The 20,773-nt window shown below is 36.6% G+C and overlaps 3 protein-coding genes across 3 annotated transcripts; all 3 read right to left on the bottom strand.

Annotated features, from left to right (window-relative positions):
• Positions 1-3,212: 3,212 nt before the first annotated feature.
• Positions 3,213-3,626, bottom strand: LOC107781543 (uncharacterized). The gene has a single exon (XM_016602264.2). It carries the CDS (start codon positions 3,624-3,626, stop codon positions 3,213-3,215), a length of 414 nt encoding a protein of 137 aa, XP_016457750.2.
• Positions 3,627-3,898: 272 nt separating this feature from the next.
• LOC142166042 (uncharacterized) lies at positions 3,899-10,493 on the bottom strand. Its single transcript, XM_075224453.1, has 5 exons — positions 10,229-10,493; positions 9,050-9,101; positions 8,870-8,930; positions 8,350-8,412; positions 3,899-5,227 (listed from the first exon to the last, which is right to left on the bottom strand). The coding sequence occupies exons 1-5, from the start codon at positions 10,491-10,493 to the stop codon at positions 3,899-3,901; spliced, it is 1,770 nt and encodes a 589-aa protein (XP_075080554.1).
• A 645-nt stretch (positions 10,494-11,138) lies between these two features.
• On the bottom strand, positions 11,139-13,419 carry LOC142166041 (uncharacterized). Its single transcript, XM_075224452.1, has 4 exons — positions 13,350-13,419; positions 12,561-13,235; positions 11,608-12,084; positions 11,139-11,320 (listed from the first exon to the last, which is right to left on the bottom strand). The coding sequence occupies exons 1-4, from the start codon at positions 13,417-13,419 to the stop codon at positions 11,139-11,141; spliced, it is 1,404 nt and encodes a 467-aa protein (XP_075080553.1).
• Between the last annotated feature and the right edge of the window lie 7,354 nt (positions 13,420-20,773).

Raw genomic sequence — 20,773 nt, 5'->3', positions numbered from 1 at the left:
CCAAATAAAGCATATAAGAGTAAACTAGACAAGTAAAGAATGTGACATGTAACGACAATCCCAAATAACTCATGTAATAGAAGACATGACGGATAGAAGATATAACATGTGCTAACAAATTTCAAATAAGTACATGAAAGAAGCTTAAGAGTCTAGACTGGTCAATTTCCATATATAAGCCTGAGTACGTACTCATCACCTCGCGTACACGGCTTTCACATGACACAAATAGCATAAAAGACTTAAATACTAAGGGGTAGTTCCCCCACATAAAGTAGGAAAGATACTTACCTCAAAGAAGCTAGATTGATACTCTAAAATGACATTCTCGAGTGAAACAATCTCCGAACGGCTCAAATCTAGCCAAAATAACTTAATATCATAAATGAAAACCATAGGAAACAATTCTGGATAATAAAGCTTCGATCTTTAATGAAAACTAAAAGTCAACCCCGGGCTCATACCTTGGAACCCGACAAAATTTACAAAATCCAAACACCCATCCCGATACGAGTCCAATCATACCAAAATTATCAAATTCCGACATCAAATTATCCTTTAAATCATCATTTTACATTTTTTGAAAGTTTATACAAAAATTCTCATTTTCTCTCATTCAAATCACTTACTTAATGTTAAAAACAAAGATGAAATTACGAAATATAATCAAATCCGTATAAAGAACACTAATGTGTGAAAATATGCTAAACAAATCGCCCAAATCTGAGGTCTACAACTCAAGATATGATAGAAATGGGCAAACCATTGTAATAGAGTTCTTTATATTTCTTCCCAGGTAATATGCATTGCAATCGCGAAAATTCGTATACGATCGCGAAGAAGAAAATCATCAGCTGCAAAGGATGTGCTACACAAATGCGAAAAGGGAGATGCGAATGCGATAAACCAAATCCCTAAAGCTACGCGGGCATGATAACACTCCGCGAACGCGAAGGCTACATTTATAGCCTCCCCAGCCTTCTCACTCACAACGCAATCGCGACCAGAATATGCGAACGCGATGAGGTAGCTTCCCAAAGGAACACGATCGCGACCTCTTCACTGCGAATGTGAAGAAGAAAATTTTCCAACCTCGTGATCGTGTATAAGGGAACACTAGATATCGGATCAGCAATCAAAAATATGAGGAAAAGGCCCGTAGCCCATCCGAAACACACCTGGGCCTCCGGAACCCCGTCCGATAATGCCAATAAGTTTCATAACACAATTCAGACATGCTCGAGCCTCAAATAACATCAAACAACATCAAAAGCATGAATCGCACCTCAATCAAACTTAATGAACTTATGAACTTTCAACTTTAACAACTTTACGTCGAATCATATCAAATCAACCCGGAATGACGTCAAATTTTGTATGCAAGTTCTAAATGACACAATGAAGCTATACCAACTCTCAAAATCAAAATTCAAACCCGATATCAATAAAGTCAGCTCCAGGTCAAACCTCTCAACCTTCCAATTTTCACCAAAATACATCAAATTAACCTACGAACCTCCAAATCCAAATCCGAGCGAACACCTAAGTCCAAAATCACCATACAAGCAATTGGAATCATCAAAACAATATTCTGGAGTCGTCTATACAAAAGTCAAACTCCAGTCAACTCTCATTGGTTAAACTTCAAAAACAAGATCACCCTTCTAAATTATCCGAAAACTGAACTCAACCATACATGCAACCATACGGAGCTACTCGAGACCTTAAGCCACCAAACGGAAAGCTAATTCTCAAAATGATCGATCGGATCGTTACAGTTACATACTAGCCTAGACAAAGATATAGGAGGTGTTATTCCTTTTTTTCATTTATTATTTATTTTTTCACTCTTATTAATTTGGTATTTTCGGCTAGTACCTTTTTTTGTTTATACACAAGTGCACCTTTTTGGCTTTTCTATGGTTCCACTCAAAAGCTACGTAGTCTCTTTCTTTACTGTTCTAGCTACTTAAGTGCTTTCAGAGGTAAAGGTTCAACAAGATTTGATTAAGAGAAAATGGGATTCAGCTTATAATGTGGTTGCCAAAGAAAATGTCTACAGGCTCAAAAGGGTTGACTACGAATAATATTAGCACTAGTAGGCAAATATGCTAAATGGTCAATCAAAGAAAGCCTATATCACTTCCCAAACTTGTAAGACTTAATCATTTTGCTTCAACTCACACATGGGGCAAGTTCTAAACTAGCAAGGACGACACATAGTACACCAAGATCCCACCTCACACAATGCACATGACCCACTCAGAAAGACTTGGACTTGACTCTCTAATTAAAGTAACTAGTACAGTCATCATAAAATTTCAGGACACGGAATTAATCACACGAGTCAAAAAAATGAGCCTCGATGTCAAAAGAAAGTCACACATATTGTCAAGGCATGTAATTATAGAGATCATGAAGAAAGTACTTAGTTCAAATGCTCCGCACCTAAGCATCGATATAAAACATGTCAAAAGCACAAATTACTCATGCTTCTTCCAATTCCATTGTCAGTTTAACCAAAAAACAAAATAAAAGAGAGAAATAATCGTTTTCTATTTTTCTTTAGACTTTTAGTCCCTTACGAAAAATGTCTAGGTAGTCCATCGTCGGGAAAAGTCCACAAATTTTTTACAAAGTTTTAAAATCTACCTAAAAATACTCGATTCAAGAAAATGGCATTCTCGGTAAAGAACCGTAGTTTTAATAAAAAAATCCGGGATTAAGCCACTACTAAAAAATTACTGTAATTATACAATTACAATGGCCATAAGTGTGATCATGCAATTCAAAATGTATCACTAAAAATTAAGCACATGCCACAAGAATTAAAGTCTGACACCCCCACCCCACAGTGAAGAGTGTGCACTATCCTTAGTTGTACAATATCACAAAAATACAAATAAGCAAGATCAAAAGTAGAGTGGATGTCAGAAACTCCCTCAAAATTACTCGGGTCGTGGTGAGGACCAATAGAACCTCGATCACAGCGGCTAGTCCTAGATCCTCTGCAATAGTGCCTTTAATAAAACACTTAAATCAACTGTCTGGAGCCAGAGGCGTATCCAGGATTTCAAGAGAATGGGTGCACCATTAAATTTTTATAGACATTGGTATGATATAGGAACAACAAGTATAATTTTACAATGACAATAAGTTCATGAGAAAACTATAATTAATATTATAGTCACACAAAAAAAACATCATTCACTTTACAATTGTTCTCGACGAGTTTTCATACTTTGAAAACGGTTAATAATAGCATCATTACTTACAGTCTCAAATATTCCACGCTTTATATAGCAAACTAAACAATTGTTTAAAAAATCTTCATCCATCCTATTGCGTAGATCATTTTTGATGTACTTCATCGATGAGAATGCTCTTTCCACACTTGCGGTAGCAACAGGTATAATCAAAGTAAACTTCACAAGTAAATATACATGTGTCCAAGTCTGATCAACTTTTGTCTCAACCATAACTCTAGCAAGATCTTTAATTCCTTTCAAGTTAAGAAACTTTCTATCACACTTTTGAGCATAGACAATGAAGCTATCGAGTTGAAAACCAAGTTCCCGAAGCTTGTTTTCATCAAATTCACTTGGATAATACTTGGCCAGTTTCATTATCTTGTTCTTGTCAAAATTTGCAAATGAATCAACCGACTCAAACTAGCCATACCAGGGAGTAAGTCGCTAGTCACTACATCAAAACGGCTATTAAGCTCTTGAAGCTCCAAATCAATAACGGCATAAAATACTTCCACACGAAAGTGATGTAAATAGGAACCTTCGGATCTCTTACGTTTCGACTTTCCAATAACATAGTATTCATCCATGTTGGGAATTGCAATGTCATGTTTACTACAAAATGAGCAAACCTCCTTCATCAAAGAGTCTCATTCCTCTTCTCTCATCTTTTGTAGTCTTTTCTTTGCAAGGTCAAGCATTCCCATAGCACTAACGATATCTTGATCTTTCTTTTGTAGAACTTTGTTCAATATATTAGTCAATAACAAAACCTTAAACATCAAGTTCAACATAAATACAAAAGCAAATTCTTGAATCATGCTCAAAAGATTTTGTGCGGCAAATCTATCAAGATGATATAGACACTCATGTTTCATATCTTTAAGCACATTAACAATTGAAGAAAATAAAACTATGAAATTTTCCAAGGTCTTATAATGAGACCCCCAACGAGTATCACCCGGTCGTTGGAGGCCTCGTTCTTGATTCAAACCTTGTCCTGTAAGAACTTCTCCAACTTTAATCAACTCTTCCAATTTATCCAATTGATGTTGCTGAAGTGAATCCCTGCACTTAAAAGAAGCTCCAATAATATTCAAAACATTAGTGACAACATAAAATAAATTATCCACATCCGAATGCTTTTTAGAAAGAGCTACAAGTGCTAGTTGCAATTGATGAGCAAAACAATGAATAGAATATGCAGACGAAGTATCTTTCAAAATCAAAGATTTGAGGCTATTTTTTTCCCCTTGCATATTACTAGCACCATCATAACCCTGTCCACGTATCTTGGATGGACTTAATGAATGTTTCAAAAGCAAAGAATAAATCTCTTTTTGTAATGGTTGGGAAGATGTGTCACTCACATGGACAATACCCAAGAATCGCTCTATAATCATTCCACTTTTGTTGACATATCTCAAAATTAGAGCCATTTGCTCCTTATGTGAGATGTCTTTTGATTCATCAACTAATATTCTAAAAAAATCACCACCCAAGTCTTCGATAATAGCTTTAGTTGTTTCTTTAGCACAAGCTTCCACAATCTCTTTTTGAATTGTCGGACAAATCATCATATCATTTTGTGGAGCATGGCGTAATATTACTTTTTTCACATCTGAATGCATATCGCCATGCCATTCCAAAAGTTCAAGAAAAGGGCCTTTATATTCAGAATCTTCACTTTCATCATGTCCACGAAATGGAAATCCCGATCTTAAGAGAAACCTTGCCACATCTATTGAGGCTTTTAAGCGCATACGATAATCACTTTTTACTTTTTCGCTTTGCTTGTCAAAAGAAGAAAGAATCGATTGATGTTGATTTTTCAAATCTTGCATCCTATTAAAACACTTATGATGGATATTGTTCACATCACCAACATGTGCTTTAAGTCTTTCCACGGCTTTGTTCCAACCTCTAAAACCGTCTTTTGTAAATGCATCTCCCCCATTACCACGACTTTCAAGTTCATTCTTGAATAAATAGCAACATAAACAAAATGCAGCATCCACTTTAATGCTATACTCCAACTATTGAGAATATGGTCCTTTGAACCAAGTGGGACAAAATTGACGCATTTTGTTCCCAAACTTAGTTTTAGGAAAGACATGGCCTATCGGTTTACGAGGCCCCATTTGAATATAATATCTCCTCACTTCATCTCGAATATTAGGACCATAACTCGAAATAGGTAATCTTTCTTTGGGATCCACTTCAAGAGATTCCAAATTAAGCTCTAAATGTGGGGAAGGATGTGTTTCCTTTTGAATTTCTGGATTTATTTGTGAACTCGCAGATGGCCGACTAAAACTAGAACTTGGTTGGCCAACATTTAGCTTGATGAGAAATTTATCCATTTCAATGTCAAGATTACCTTTCCTACAAAATAAAATTTTCACAATTCTACTCAAACTGAATCCAAAACAATTATAAAAGTACAAATCAATCACAATCACAAAAATCACAAGTTCACAATTAGAAGAATTACAAGTTACAAGTAGTGGGCAACTATTTGGGAATAAGAAAGTTAATGTCATTTTTTAAGAAGTGCAGCAACAAGCCATAAATAGTTTCAGTACTTTTAAAACAAAAAATTCAAGCAAATATGGATAGGGTAATATTAACAAGAATGACATTACTCTGAGAAGATAAAGAAGTGAAGAGGCAAAGAGAAATACCAATTTTGAAGAGCTGAAGACGAGATTTAAAGCTTGTCGATGCCGATTATAACACTTCTTCCCGTTCTTGTCTGTCAAAATAAATTTTAAACATTCAAATAATCAACAATATTTCAACCCAACTTCAGTACTTCACAAATCAAAGAAAAAAGATAAAGAAACAAAAGAAGCAGTAAGATTGATAAAGAAATTGGAAAAATATGTGACCTTAGTTTGCAAAAAAAATTGGTATTTTGTTGTTGTAAAACACTTGGGGCTAGAGAGTGTTTTCTAGAGAGGTGCTTTTGATTTAGGGATTTTGAAAAGTGACTAAAGAAGGAGTTGTGCACTACTATTAGGTAATATTAAGATGAAAAGAAAAAAAGAATCGTCTCTTCTAAAGGAGCAGAAAACTTTACATGGTGGGCCAGGAGCATGGGATGTACCCAATTTATTAATTATTAAAAAGTGAAATAATGGATAATTTTAAAAGAGGAAACGTGGGGAATCGAACTACTGACCTGGTAAATGGAAGGTGCACTCCTCTACCAGTACACTACAATGCTCACTTGAGGGTGGGTTCACCCATACAAATTTAAGTATTTTATGTTGAAATTTACTATTGCTATATACAGTTTAGGGAGAGGAGGATGGGTTCACGTGACCCACCCCCTCCCAAGTAAATCCGCACCTGTCTGGAGCCCCTCTACATTAGTCTAATGGGCGGCGTTAGGGTGGACAGTGGTGGCGTGATGGTGGAGGGAGGTGTCTGTGCGTGTTTATATTTGAGTGAGTAAAAGAAAGAGAAAGGGTTCAAGAGAGATGATGTGCATGTGTTTTCAGTTGTATCCAGTCCCAGTCACGTGAAGCCATGGGCACTTCGCTGCCCACTCTATTTTTTTCTCTCTTTTGGTCTCGGTCTCGCGAAGCCATGGCCACTTTGCCGCCCATTCTATTTTCTTTCTCTCTTTTCGTCCCAGTCTGGTGAAGTGAATGTCGTTTCATTTCCCAAGACTTTTCTTGTTTCTTCTTCTCTGGTCCTAGTCTGGCGAAGTGAATCTTGCTTTACAATCCGGGACTTTTCTCTTCAGTTCTTTTTTTTCACCAATTTTTCTTCTATTTGCTCATTTTTCGCATAAGTTTGTTCCTACACATAAGAAACATGTAATGAATATATTTTCACTTCAAAAGTGGTGTGAACTCCCTGATAAGTGAGGATTTTGACTATTTATTAGCGCCTTTTAGCTTTTATTTTAGTTTAAAGCATTTAGTTTTGTTCTCGAAACTGATAAAATGTGCAAAATTGCTTGAATGTTGGAAGTTGGACTCCTAATATGAAATTAGACTCAAAAAGGAGTAATCAAAACACATGGCAACAAAAGGCACAAGAACTTGCAAAGTGTGGACCGCAGAATTCCATCTGCGGCCGCAAACAATAAAGGAAAACCTAACAAGCTTCCTAGCAAAATGTGGTCGGTAAAGGAATTGTGCGGCCGCAATTGAAGAATTGGAAATCAACTTCAGAGGGTGTGCAATTTTCCAAAGTCGAAGTCCCTCAAGAGAAGATATGCCTTGCGGCCGCGGAAAGACAGATGCGGTCCGCAGAAAAACAGATTGTGGCCACAGTGATAACTCTGCGGACAGTAGAAACATTGGCTCATGGCCGTAGTGGGGGAATTGTGCAGCTGCAGAATCCCAGCTCCTGCAAGATGTACACTTCTGCAGACTGCACATGGAATTGTGCGGCTGCAGAACATCCCGAATGACTTTTTTGTCCGAAATTTTCAGCCCTGTATAAATAGACAAGTTTCACAAAATTAGGTCAACTTTTGACACCAGGAACTACAATAGCCGTTTTTCTTTGCTTCTTTTAGTAGTCTTTCATATTTTGGAATATTTTAACATAGATTTTATCATTTTGATTTTACAATATGAGTTTAATTAGCATCTCTTCTTCTATTTCTTCAATTTCAAGCATGAGTAGCAAGATTTTTACTAGAGTTGTAACCCAACCCTAGTATGTAAACCTTATGGGTGTTTAATTTAGTGCTTGTTTATGGTTTGGGGTTTATTATTGTCACGTCTCAAACTACCTCCTAGACGTTACTGGCACCCAGATAACACCATCTGCCAGGCGAACCCTTTTCTCTAACGTTTAACCATTTACACACGAACACAGAGAGAAAAAGTGCAGTCCTAAAGTATTATTAATAATTAAAGAGGTAATGATTATCGCCCAATACCTTAGTCAATTGATAGAAAAACCCACAATCACTCAAATAATAAAACTCTAGCCCAAATCCCACGATAAGACCATGGAGCATCTAACAGAGTATTATGAGTCTTATTGACGGGTATGCAAACCTCAAAAAAAGAAATAACTAACACGAACTAAGAAAGTCCGAAACGAAGCCTCCGCGAACAATGCGGTGGCTCACCTCAACAATAGAATCCACTCGAACAAACTCGTCAGCCACTAACTCTATCTCTCGCAACGGTATCTGCATAGCGATGCAGGTAAGGAGTGAGTTATACGTAAATATAACCCATTAATATCCTCGACCCGCCACTCTAAATACCTCTGGAAAAAATGCTAGAAAATACAAACACACTGCAACATGAATGATATAGTAAATATTATAATTATACAATAACTCAATATCATGGCACACAACCGTATCAAACTCAATATCATGACGCATAGCCGTATCAAACCCAATATCATGTCTCACAGCCGAATCAAACTATAAGACTCAACCTCATGGCGCACAGCCATATCACACTATCAAACTTATAAAATAATATTTTTTTCTTAATAAAATAATATATTTGCGGCTAGTCTAAAACCACCGACTCTGCCAAGCGCACGCTTGTCCCAACACATAGACCAGGCAGAGAAAACACACTTTCAAAATGGGTTTTAGAAAAGCAAGTATCAAAGCTTAAAGTCTCACTTACCTCGCTAACAGAAAGTTCTCCAACCTTGCAACGTCTAGAAAACCAACCAAATGGCCTCAATCTATCCAAAATATTGAATAACACGTCCTAATTAGTTTACGTGAATAATTTTTGTAATCTTAAGACGAGTCAAAATCAAGGTCAACCCCTAGTCCAATTAACAAATTATTGTATACAAACATTGGCCAACAGTAGTACTTCAAAAGTGCCGAAACATTAGTAGCTTCACAAACTATACCATAACTTATACCATATAGTTTATATCACTTTATTATTGCCTTCATCATTACTTGCAATCATTACATCATGATTGACAATTATACTTTATGTACTTAATAATAAATAATCCAATACCGTAGCTCTTAAATAGGTTCAATTCTCTGTATAAGTGTACAAAAATCCTTGTTCATCCAAAATTCTCATCTCATATTTATTCTTTAAAAGCTAACACTCATTAGTTCCCTCATTATTATCCAATCACCATTCAACCATTATATCTTCATAAACCATAGTGAAAGTAGTAATCAATATCCAGAATATTCTTCATGCAAATTGAATTCCATGTACCATTGTAAGAATTAATACCTGGTGCTTTTGTTTTCTTTCACGCCAAATTATAGTCCACTGCCTCTAATCTCTTATTTCGCCGTCCGTCTGGTCTCCTGTATTCTATTTTATCAGGGGTTTTCTTCTTTTTTTCCTTTTCCTTTCTTTGTAGTAGTAAATAAGACCATAATTTTCATTGTTCTGTATATTATGTCTTTCCATGTGGGCCACCATAAAAATACATATATATAGGCCTAGCTCTAACTTTTACCATATATTTTATCCCAATTGCTTTATTATCCAACCATCAGATATAATTATAAATTAGGCCATTAATCATTTCAATACATTTTAAAACTCTTAAGTAAATCAATATATATATATAAATTATTGGTTAGTACATTCTCCCCCACTTAAACAAGCGTTCGTCCTCGAACGAGTTAGAAAGTGTACCTGATATCTCAAACAACTGGGGGTACTTGCTTCGCATGTCTACTTCGAACTCCCACGTAGCTTCCTCTGTTGGATGATTACGCCATAATACTTTCATTGAAGCAACCTTTTTTGACCTCAATTGCCGCACTTGCCTATCAAGAATAGCTAGCGGACCTTCTTCCTAAGTTAAGTTCTCATCAAGCTCCACATTCTCCGGCTAAATCTTATGCTTATCATCATGAACATATCGTCTAAGCATAAACACATGAAATACGGGATGAACCGCAGACAACCTCGGAGGCAAGGCAAGTTTATACGCCACCAATCTGATTCGATCTAAAATCTCATATGGACCAATATACCTCGAACTTAGCTTACCTTTGCGCCCAAATCTCATGACTCCTTTCATAGGGGACACCTTCAAAAAGACTTTTTCTCCTTTCATGAACTCCAAATCACGAACTCTCTTATCTGCGTAGGATTTTTGTCTACTTTGAGCTGTCCGAAGTCGTTCTCGTATCAATGCAACTTTCTCCAAATCTTGTTGAACCAAATCTGGGCCCAATAGTTGTGTTTCACCGGGTTCAAACCATCCAACTGGTGAACGACACTTACGACCATATAGAGCTTCAAACGGAGCCATCTATATACTCGACTGATAACGGTTATTATAAGCAAACTCTGCTAACGGCAACTGATTATCCCAATGACTACCAAAATCAATTACACAAGCTCTAAGCATGTCCTCCAAGATCTGAATAACCCGTTTGGACTGTCTGTCCGTCTGTGGATGGAAAGTTGTGCTCAACTCAACCTGAGAACCCAAAGACTTTTGAAATGACTTCCAAAATTCAGTAGTAAATTGTGCACCCCGATCCGATATTATGGAAATAGGCACACCATGAAGCCGAACTATCTCATAGAGGTATATATCTACTAGTTGTTCTACAGTATGAGTAACTCGAACTGGTGCGAAATGTGCGGACTTTGTGAGTCTGTACACGATCACCCATACTGAATCATGTTTATTAAAAGTACTTGGCAACCCAACTACAAAATCCATAGTAATCCTTTCCCACTCCCACTCAGGGATAATCAAATTCTGCATCACACCTCCTGGTTTTTTATGCTCATATTTTACCTACTAATAATTTAAGCAACTAGTTACATGTTACAGAATATCATACTTCATACCTTTCCACCAGTACAATTCACGCAAGTCTTGATACATTTTAGTAGCACCTGGATGGATAGAGTAACGGGAGTTGTGAGCCTCTTCAAGAATCAACTACTTTACATCACCCACCATGGGGATACACAATCTACCATGCCGCCGTAACACACCTTCATTATCAATAGCAAATGATTTAACACCGTCATTCTGCACTCTATCTCGAAGTCTAACTAGACGGGGATCTTCAAATTGACGAGCCTTAACCTGTCCAACCAAGGATGATTGTGCTACCAAACCTGCAAGTAATCTGCCCCACAATGTATGATCAATACGCACTCCTCGATTGGCCAATGCCTGAATATCCATAACCATAGGTCGTTCTTGAGTAGTAAATCGGGCCAAGCTACCCATAGACTTTCTACTCAAGGCGTCTGCCACCACATTCGCCTTCCCGAGATGATATAAAATAGTAAGATCATAATCTTTAAGTAATTTACCCACCGTCTCTGCCTCAGATTCAGATCTCTTTGCTTGAATATATATTGCAGACTCTTGTGATCAGTATAGATTTCACACGGCTCACCATAAAGATAGTGACACCAAATCTTAAGTGCAAATACGATTGCAGCTACTTCCAAGTCATGAGTTGGATAATTCTTTTCATGATTCTTCAACTGTCGAGAAGCATAAGCTACTACCTTGCCATTTTGCATTAGCACACAACCCAAACCGACTCGAGACACATCACAATAAATGGTAAAACCCCCTGCACCTGTAGGTAGTGTCAAAATCGGAGTTGTAGTCAATGCGGTCTTCAATTTTTGAAAACTTTCTTCATACTCATTTGACCACTGAAATGCAACACCCTTCTGAGTTAATCGAGTCAATGGAGTGGCTATCTTTGAGAAACCCTCAACAAACCTTCTATAATATCCGGGTAGGCCTAAGAAGCTACGTATCTCTATAGGAGTAGTGGGTCGAGGCCAATCTCGAACTGCCCTTATCTTCTTTGGATCAACTTGAATCCCATCTCGTGACACCACATGTCCCAAAAAGGAAACTGTATCCAACCAAAATTCACACTTTAAGAACTTGGCATAAAGCTTTCGCTCTCTAAGTGTCTGTAGCACAACTCTCAGGTGTTGTTCATGTTCTACCTTACTTCGAGAGTAGACCAAAATGTCATCAATAAATACAATCACGAAATGATCTAAGAATGGCTTGAATACCCTATTCATGAGGTCCATAAATGCTACGGGGCATTAGTAAGCCCGAAGGACAGCACCAAAAATTCAAAATGCCCGTATCTGGTCTGAAACGCTGTCTTGGATATATCCTCGGTCTTAATTCTCAGTTGATGGTAATCCAATCTCAGGTCAATCTTTGAAAAGTGAGTTACACCATGTAGCTGGTCGAATAGATCATCAATACGTGGCAATGGATATTTATTCTTGATCGTCACCTTATTCAGCTGCCTGTAATCAATACACATTCTCATCGTGCCATCTTTCTTTTTAACAAATAACACAGGTGCACCCCAAGGTGACACGCTAGGCCTGATTAATCCCTTATAAAGTAGCTCTTGAAGTTGAACCTTTAATTCTCTCAATTCCGCTGGAGCCATACGGTATGGAGGAATAGAGATAGGTTGAGTTCCTGACACCAAATTAATATTGAACTCAATTTCTCTTATCAGAGGCAGCCCGGGTAAATCTTCTGGAAACACCGCAACAAATTCTCGGACCACTGGAACACTATCAATAGTAACATCCTCCAAGTGCGTATCATGAACGGTAGCAATAAAACCTAAACACCCATTATTAATCATTCGACGTGCTTTTACATAGGATATTATCTTTCCCTGAGTTAGAGGAGTTATGCCTTTCCACACTAAACATGGTTCTTCAGGAAAATCAAAACGTATAAGCTTGTAATGACAATCAACTAAAGCATAACATGATTCTAACCAATCCATACCCATAACTACATCAAAGTCAGACATAGGCAATACTAGTAGATCAACTACGGTGTCCTTGCCCTGAATAAATATTACACAGGCTCTATAGACTCTATCAACAGATATAGTCTCCCCCACTGGGGTCACCACAGTATAAGGCACATTAAGAGACTCAACTCCTCGTTCTAAGTATATGGAAAAAGATGGAGATACATATGAATACATAGAACCAGGATCAATAAGAGCGTAAGCCCCTTAAGAACAGATAGTGATAATACCTGTGACTACTACATTAGATGCCTCGGCATCCTGTCTGGCCATAGTAAAGAATCTCAGAGGTCCACCCGTTCCCTCAGCAGTCTATGTACCCTGTCGACCCTGTGCACGAGCAACTTGCGGAGCGGCTCTAGCTGGCTGAGTCTGAGTCTGTGTACCCATAAACGTTCTCTGCGGTTATGGAGTAGCATGGCTAGTAGCAAAATATCCTCTAGGACAATACTTAGCATTATGTCCTTTTTTACCACAAGTAAAACAAGCCTCATCTATTCCAAAACAACGACCACTGTGATTTCTACCACAATTCGAACACCTCGGATGTTGGCCTAACTGATATGAGCCATTATCCTTCTTCTATATCTGTTGCTGCCCCTGTTTAGCGGATAAGCACTCCTAGAATACTACGCCACTGACTCTGACTGTGTAGGTCTAGACTGACCACGATTAAAACCACTCTTGCCCCCAGATGGAGCTCCACTGAACCCGTCTGCGCTACGAGCCCTTTTGCTCTCTCGCTCGGTCATGTCCCTCTCTTGATAAGACTCATAACGGAGAGCAGTATCCACTACCTCTTCGTACGACCACCTCGAACATCCCTAACCACAGGACCCCAATAACGATGCTCAAGCCCATCTACGAACCTCTTCACCTTCTCATGCTAATCTGCAACTAGAAAAGGTGCATAACTAGCTAAGTTAGTGAACTTAGCCTCATACTCCGTAATTGTCATACTGCCCTGGCACAGTTGCTCGAACTGACGTCTCATGTTGTCTCGCTTGCTCAGTGGGACAAACCTATCCATAACATAGCTAAAAACTCTGACCAAGTAATAGGTGGCAACCCTGCTCGTCAACCTCTCTGAATTGAATTCCACCATGACTAGTGGCAAATTCCACCCCTCGAGTCTCCTTCAGCCTCAAAGTAGATAATATCTTCTCACAACACTGAATGAACTTCTGGGGCTCAATAGAAGCTTGTGTAGCATCGAACTCTCGTGGCTTAAGATCCATAAAATTCTTAATATCCTTAGACTGCCCTGTATTTGCAACTGGCTGAACGACCTGCTGAGGGGCTATTTGAGGAGCTACAACATTCAGTTGAACATGTGTTTGCGCCTGTGAAGTAGTCTGGGGAGCTGGAAGTCCACCTTGAGTAGGCACTAACACCTCCAACACATTCAACAACCTCACCACTACATCTGCAGGTAAGGTAACAGTAGGCACATCAATTGGGACTGATGGTGGAGCATCATGAACCATTTGTTCTTGCACTCGATTTGGCATAGTAGCTTGGGATTGACCCGTGTTCACAACTTCAAGCTGAGGAGCAGCCTGTCTACTAGTTTGAGCTCTAATTTGATGAGCCCCAACTTGATGACCACCTCAGGTAGTACCCCGTCCAACACCACGTCTAGCAGATGAAGGTGTGCGTGTCCTAGCCATCAGCGAAATAAACAATCCAAAGTCAAACTCAAGTAATCTCAACGCATGATCAAGGAATGAAATAAGGGAAAACATCCTAAATGCTTAGTAGCCTCAAGATCATAAGTATGGGCGCCTACATACCCATGAACAAGACTCTACTAAACACTGCTCCACAACCCGGGACTTAAAGCCTATGCTCTGATACCAACTTTGTCACGTCCCAAACTACCTCCTAGACGTGACTGGCAACCAGCTAACACCACCTGCCAGGCGAACCCCTTTCTCTAACGTTTAACCATTTACACACAAACACTGAGAGAAAAAGTACAGGCCTAAAGTATTATTAATAATTAAAGAGGTAATGATTATCGCCCAAAACCTTAGTCAATTGATAGAAAAACCCATAATCACTCAAATAATAAAACTCTAGCCCAAATCCCACGCTAAGATCATGGAGTATCTAATAGAGTAATATGAGTTTTATTGACGGGTATGCAAACCTCAAAAAAAGAAATAACTAACACGAACTAAGCAAGTCCGAAATGAAGCCTCCACGAGTAATGCGGTGGCTCACCTCAACAATAGAATCCACTTGAACAAACTCGTCAGCCACTAACTCTATCTCCCGCAACGGTATCTGCATAGAGATGCAAGTAAGGAGTGAGTTATACGTAAATATAATCCAGTAATATCCTCGACCCGCCACTTTAAATACCTCTGGAACAAATGTTAGAAAATACAAACACACTGCAACATGAATGATATAGTAAATATGATAATTATACAATAACTCAATATATGTGTATCAACAAAGTTATTAAGAATTAACCAACAAGGATACCCACTAAGGACTTATCATAATTGCAGTGAAAGAAATTTACCAACACACCTACGAGTCCACCACGGCACCACAATGCCTCAAATATGTAACAGAGCATACACAATGCTCGGATGATGTACAAAGGCATACACAATGCCCCAATATCATGGCGCACAGCCATATCAAACTCAACATTATGGCGCACAGCCGTATCAAACTCAACATTATGGCGCACAGCCGTATCAAACTCAATATCATGGCGCACAGTCGTATCAAACTCAATATCATGGCTCACAGCCGAATCAAACTATAAGACTCAACCTCATGGCGCACGGACGTATCACACTATCAAACTTATAAAATAATATTTTTTTTTCTTCATAAAATAATATATTTGCGGCTAGTCTAAGACCACCGACTCTGCCAAGGGCACGCTTATCCCAATACATAGACCATGCAGAGAAAACACACTTTCAAAACGGGTTTTGGAAAAGCAAGTATCAAAGCTTAAAGTCTCACTTACCTCGCTAACGGGAAGTTCTCCAACCTTGCAACATCTAGAAAACCAACCAAATGGCCTATAATGGCCTCAATCTATCCAAAATATTGATTAGCACGTCCTAATTAGTTTATGTGAATAATTTTTGCAATCTTAAGACGAGTCAAAATCAAGGTCAACCCCTAGTCCAATTAACAAATTATTGTATACAAACATTGGCCAACAGTAGTACTTCAAAAGTGCTGAAACAGTAGTAGCTTCACAAACTATACCATAACTTATACCATATAGTTTATATCACTTTATTATTGCCTTCATCATTACTTGCAATCATTACATCATGATTGACAATTATACTTTATGTACTTAATAATAAATAATCCAATACCGTAACTCTTAAATAGGTTCAATTCACTGTATAAGTGTATGAAAATCCTTGTTCATCCAAAATTCTCATCTCATATTTATTCTTTAAAAGATAACACTCATTAGTTCCCTCATTATTATCCAATCACCATTCAATAATTATATCTTCATAAACCATAGTGAAAGTTGTAATCAATATCCAGAATACTCTTCATGCAAATTGAATTCCATGTACCATTGTAAGAATTAATACCTGGTGCTTTTGTTTTCTTTCACGCCAAATTATAGTCCACTGCCGCTAATCTCTTATTTCGTCGTCCGTCTGGTCTCCCGTATTTTATTTTATCAGGGGTTTTCTTTTGTTTTCCTTTTCCTTTCTTTGTAGTAGTAAATAAGACCATATTTCATTGTTTTGTATATTAGGTCTTTCCATGTGGGCCACCATAAAAATACATATATATGGGCCTAGCTTTAACTTTTACCATATATTTTATCCCAATTGCTTTATTATCCAACCATCAGATATAATTATAAATTACCATTAATCATTTCAATAAATTTTAAAACTCTTAAGTAAATCAGTATTTATAAAAAATATCGGTTATTACAATTATTTAGCCTTGTTCATGCTTTAATTTGTGAAATTAATAGTTGCAAATATTAGTTCATGTCTAGTAGACTTAGTCTCTACTTGAGAAAGATAGACTTAGTCTAGAAAAACTTAGCTAACAAGAAATTAGGTCAATTGAGAGACTGATAATCCCAATTAAAGGGTTCAACCTAGAGATAGTAATAACTCGACTTGAGCTTTTATCAACCGTTTTGAGCAATACCCATTTGGACTTCAGAAAGTCAAATTGGGCAAAATCACTCTCTGACCGAGAGGTATTGAGCGGGTAATTGAGGGTTGATAGCTATAATACAACCCGATCAAAAATAAGCATTAAGGTTTATATCCCATTAGGCGAACACCTAGGTGATGGTCATAGCCCTAGTCCTTTTATAAAACTTGAAAAACAACAAAAAAAAAATTCTTAGTTTCATTTCTTAACTTTGCAATCTTAGTTTAAAATAGACATAGAAACAACCACAATTTGTGGAAGTGTAAATTGAAGTAGTTCTAACTCGCGTACTACAATATATACTCCTAACTCTCATATATATCTCCCTGTGAAAATCGACCCCGACTCTTGCTGGGTACTATTATTGCAATCAAACGTTTCATATCCTTGATTTGAGGTGTGAATTGGACAAGATCACTCTCGCAACTCACACGAGAACTAACACACAACCCCACTCAAAACATGCATTTTTCACCCTTTATCATTTTTTAATTTTAAACTTTAAATAATTAATTATTCAGATTTTTAGTTTTTCTATTTGTTTATTTTGTTGCACTTATTCTTTAGTATTTATAAGATTAAAATTTTACTATTTTCCTATAAATTATGTCCATTCGTACTGACATAAATAGTAAAATTAGATTGTTGAATGTCTTATTAATTACTCCTACTAAATTATGCCTTAGAGAATTGAGATCATTCATTGGTATTTTTACATACCAAAAAAGTTTTATTTTTAATTTAATTTCTCTTTTCTTAAGAATAAATATTCAGTTACTTTTTCTTAACAGTATGTTCATGATTTCTACAATAAAAATATGAGATTTGGATGTTTTCGATCCTTATCAGTTAAACTGATAACCTATAAGGATCGATAATCGACTTATCGATACCTGATATCCGATATCTTATTAATTCGATTATTGGTTTAATATATTTATATTCTGATAACCGATATGCCAAACCGATAACATTTACGACCGAACCGAACCAACAGATATCTACCCCTATTTACTCCTATGGTTTATCTCTTTTTACTTCACTGGAGTTTTCTTATTACGAGAATAATATAGTGCTTAAAGTTTATAGAATCCTTTATTTGAAGTGAATAAAATATTTAGAGACACCTAACAAAAAAAAAAGGAAGATCAAATTTGTGTGAAGGTTTGGAAAATATGGTTTAACGTAGAATGGGTTAGGAAAAAGAATTCCTTAAATTTGAAACTTTAGCACTTGACATGTACTTTTAGTTTCCATTAACCAAATACTTTTATATTTGTTGAATTTGATATATTTAAATCGTTAAAAGAATAAAGTACTTCTTAATTTTATTACATTTTACTAAATAAAAACAAAAAGTTTAATTATAGTCTTTTATAATAAATATTCAAAATTATTTGTTACTTAAATATTTAGGAAATTTATCTTGAAAAGAAAATCCTAGTTTAGGAAATTTAATATATCTGGCAAAGACTTCAACTGCAAAACTGCCATTACAGACATTTTCTTATGTCAAGAGTCTCCTTTACTGAAATTTGTTAGAATCATTCCAGCTTGTGGAATATTAGTGTGAGGAATCATATGCAGCATTTAATTGGCTTGGCTTATGTTTTAGTGAATTTATCAAGTCTTTGATCTTTGGCCAATGAAGACCTCTAAATATCAGTCTTCTCAAATTTGTATTGGAAAATTTCACATGATAATTACAAGCACCGAACATAATTTTATTCTATCAAGTTTGGTTTGAAATATTCAATATTTTCATGTGAAAGTTATTTATGGGATAATAATTTTTCTCCCACCAAATTTGCGTTGGATTGTGATTACATGTGGAAGGTATGTATGAGCATGTGATAACATGTTAAATTAATCATTTTAATATCATTACAAGAATTATAACATATCAATATGTATATAAGAATAAATTATGTCTTCACTCTGTCCCCCAACTCCTATTTGGCCATTATAATTAAACATCTAGCATTATATATATTCTAGAAGTTGAATAAAAATGCATCTATGCTTTTAACAATTAGTAAATTATACCATATATGTGTATTTAGATTGATAAATAACAGTTACTATGAAATTATATAAATGTTGTAAGATAGATGCCATTTTGGACCTCTCATAAATTACTAACAAAACATTTCCAAATGCAATAAGGAACACGGGACTTGAAAGAATTGGGAATTCGCAGAGGTCAAAAAGTTTCCAGAATCCTCTTTGAGAATAATATTCGTCAATCTTATGTGCTGGATTTTTCTTGTTATAGCTAGTGGTCACTTAGACCAGTTGATTCCAAATTTGACTATTTCTTTTCTTTTTCTTTGGAAAAATTAAAGAAAATAATATGATTTTTCTTTGCGGTTTGGGTGTGGTGGGGGGGGGGGGGGTTAATACGCATTACATATGGTGTTAATTAGAGCTTTAAAACTAAAAATTGGTTTCATTATACTTCCTCCGTCCCCAAATAAGCTCGATCTTGACACAATATTTTTACCACCAACAATAAGTTGGAGATTTGACTCGCAAATTGAAGAACTGCTATTGACCATCCTGAGTTAAATGATGGTACAATTGTAGATTTGTAAGTATAAACTAATCCAGATTGCTAATTCCAAATTCGAAAGTTCAACCAAACGTAAAATAAAATAGTCTCGCATATAATTATGAATTATTATATTCAACCAACCAAACGACCCCTTAAAGAAGTTGTTCATTTTTTAAGTGACCATTTTGGCACCATTTTAGAATTTGTGTAGGATCTCTGAAGATACGTAAAAATTAACAAAAGTTGACAATTGAGGTTGCTCAGATAGCACCCTCCACCTTCTTAGGGTTTGTCCAGATTTTCTTATCAGATTTGGTTTTTCTATCTCATAAAGGAAAGTACAACATATTTACCATAATTGAATTTTTCTTTTCCTAAAAGGAAAAATATAATTCTTCCATATTTGGCTAGTCCCTTTTCTTGTAGGAAAAGGTTTGGAGTTCTATAAATTGAAGATCTGTCGTTATCATTCAGTAGCATCCACAAGGTAGCCATATGGGGTTTGAGAGTTGTGTTTAAGGGGAGAACTTTACGGGACAAGTGTTAGTGTGTCACTTGTGTTTGTCTCTTCGTGAGGTTGTTCTCTCGATATTTTGTACTCTCTTTTATATAGTGGATTGCTCATCTCCGCCGTGGACGTAGGTCAATTGACCGAACCACGTTAAATGTTTGTGTCTCTTTTGGTATATTTGTCTTTTGTTGGATGATTTATCGCTATTCAAGGTTTGATTTACTAGCCTTCGCATGACACCTAATTATTTTGGTCCTAACACACCTACAACCTTATGATCCTGGGTTCGAGTCACCAAAGGATCAATACTCAAACAAAGAGGGAACAAAGAGAAGGGGAATCAAAAAAAAATTAAAAAAAAAAAGTTAAAAATGTTATCAATAGTATTTTATTTATGGTGAATGTCTATATTTTAGAGAGATTTTAGGAATTTTACTTGATGGCTAAGTCACTTTTTACTATAAATAGAGGGGTTCTATTCCATTGTAATTCATCTCAAA

Source organism: Nicotiana tabacum, chromosome 11 (genome assembly GCF_000715075.1).
Source record: "Nicotiana tabacum cultivar K326 chromosome 11, ASM71507v2, whole genome shotgun sequence".
Lineage (NCBI taxonomy): Eukaryota > Viridiplantae > Streptophyta > Magnoliopsida > Solanales > Solanaceae > Nicotiana > Nicotiana tabacum.
Note: the sequence above shows the minus strand (reverse complement) of the source record. Positions and strands in the feature narration are given on the sequence as shown.

Bases quoted from the DNA above. Each gene is read 5' to 3' on its own strand.
- LOC107781543 (XM_016602264.2), bottom strand. From the start codon at position 3,626: ATGAAACTGGCCAAGTATTATCCAAGTGAATTTGATGAAAACAAGCTT.
- LOC142166042 (XM_075224453.1), bottom strand. From the start codon at position 10,493: ATGGCTCCGTTTGAAGCTCTATATGGTCGTAAGTGTCGTTCACCAGTT. The intron at 8,931-9,049 runs GTTTGTATACAA...TATTTTGGATAG, and splicing joins AAGTACTACTGTTGGCCAAT to ATTGAGGCCATTTGGTTGGT. The intron at 8,413-8,869 runs GTAAGTGAGACT...ATCGCTATGCAG, and splicing joins GAGAACTTTCTGTTAGCGAG to ATACCGTTGCGAGAGATAGA.
- LOC142166041 (XM_075224452.1), bottom strand. From the start codon at position 13,419: ATGGGTACACAGACTCAGACTCAGCCAGCTAGAGCCGCTCCGCAAGTT. The intron at 13,236-13,349 runs GTACATAGACTG...TCTGTTCTTAAG, and splicing joins TCGTGCACAGGGTCGACAGG to GGGCTTACGCTCTTATTGAT. The intron at 11,321-11,607 runs GTGAGCCGTGTG...GATTACTTGCAG, and splicing joins TTGGTGTCACTATCTTTATG to GTTTGGTAGCACAATCATCC.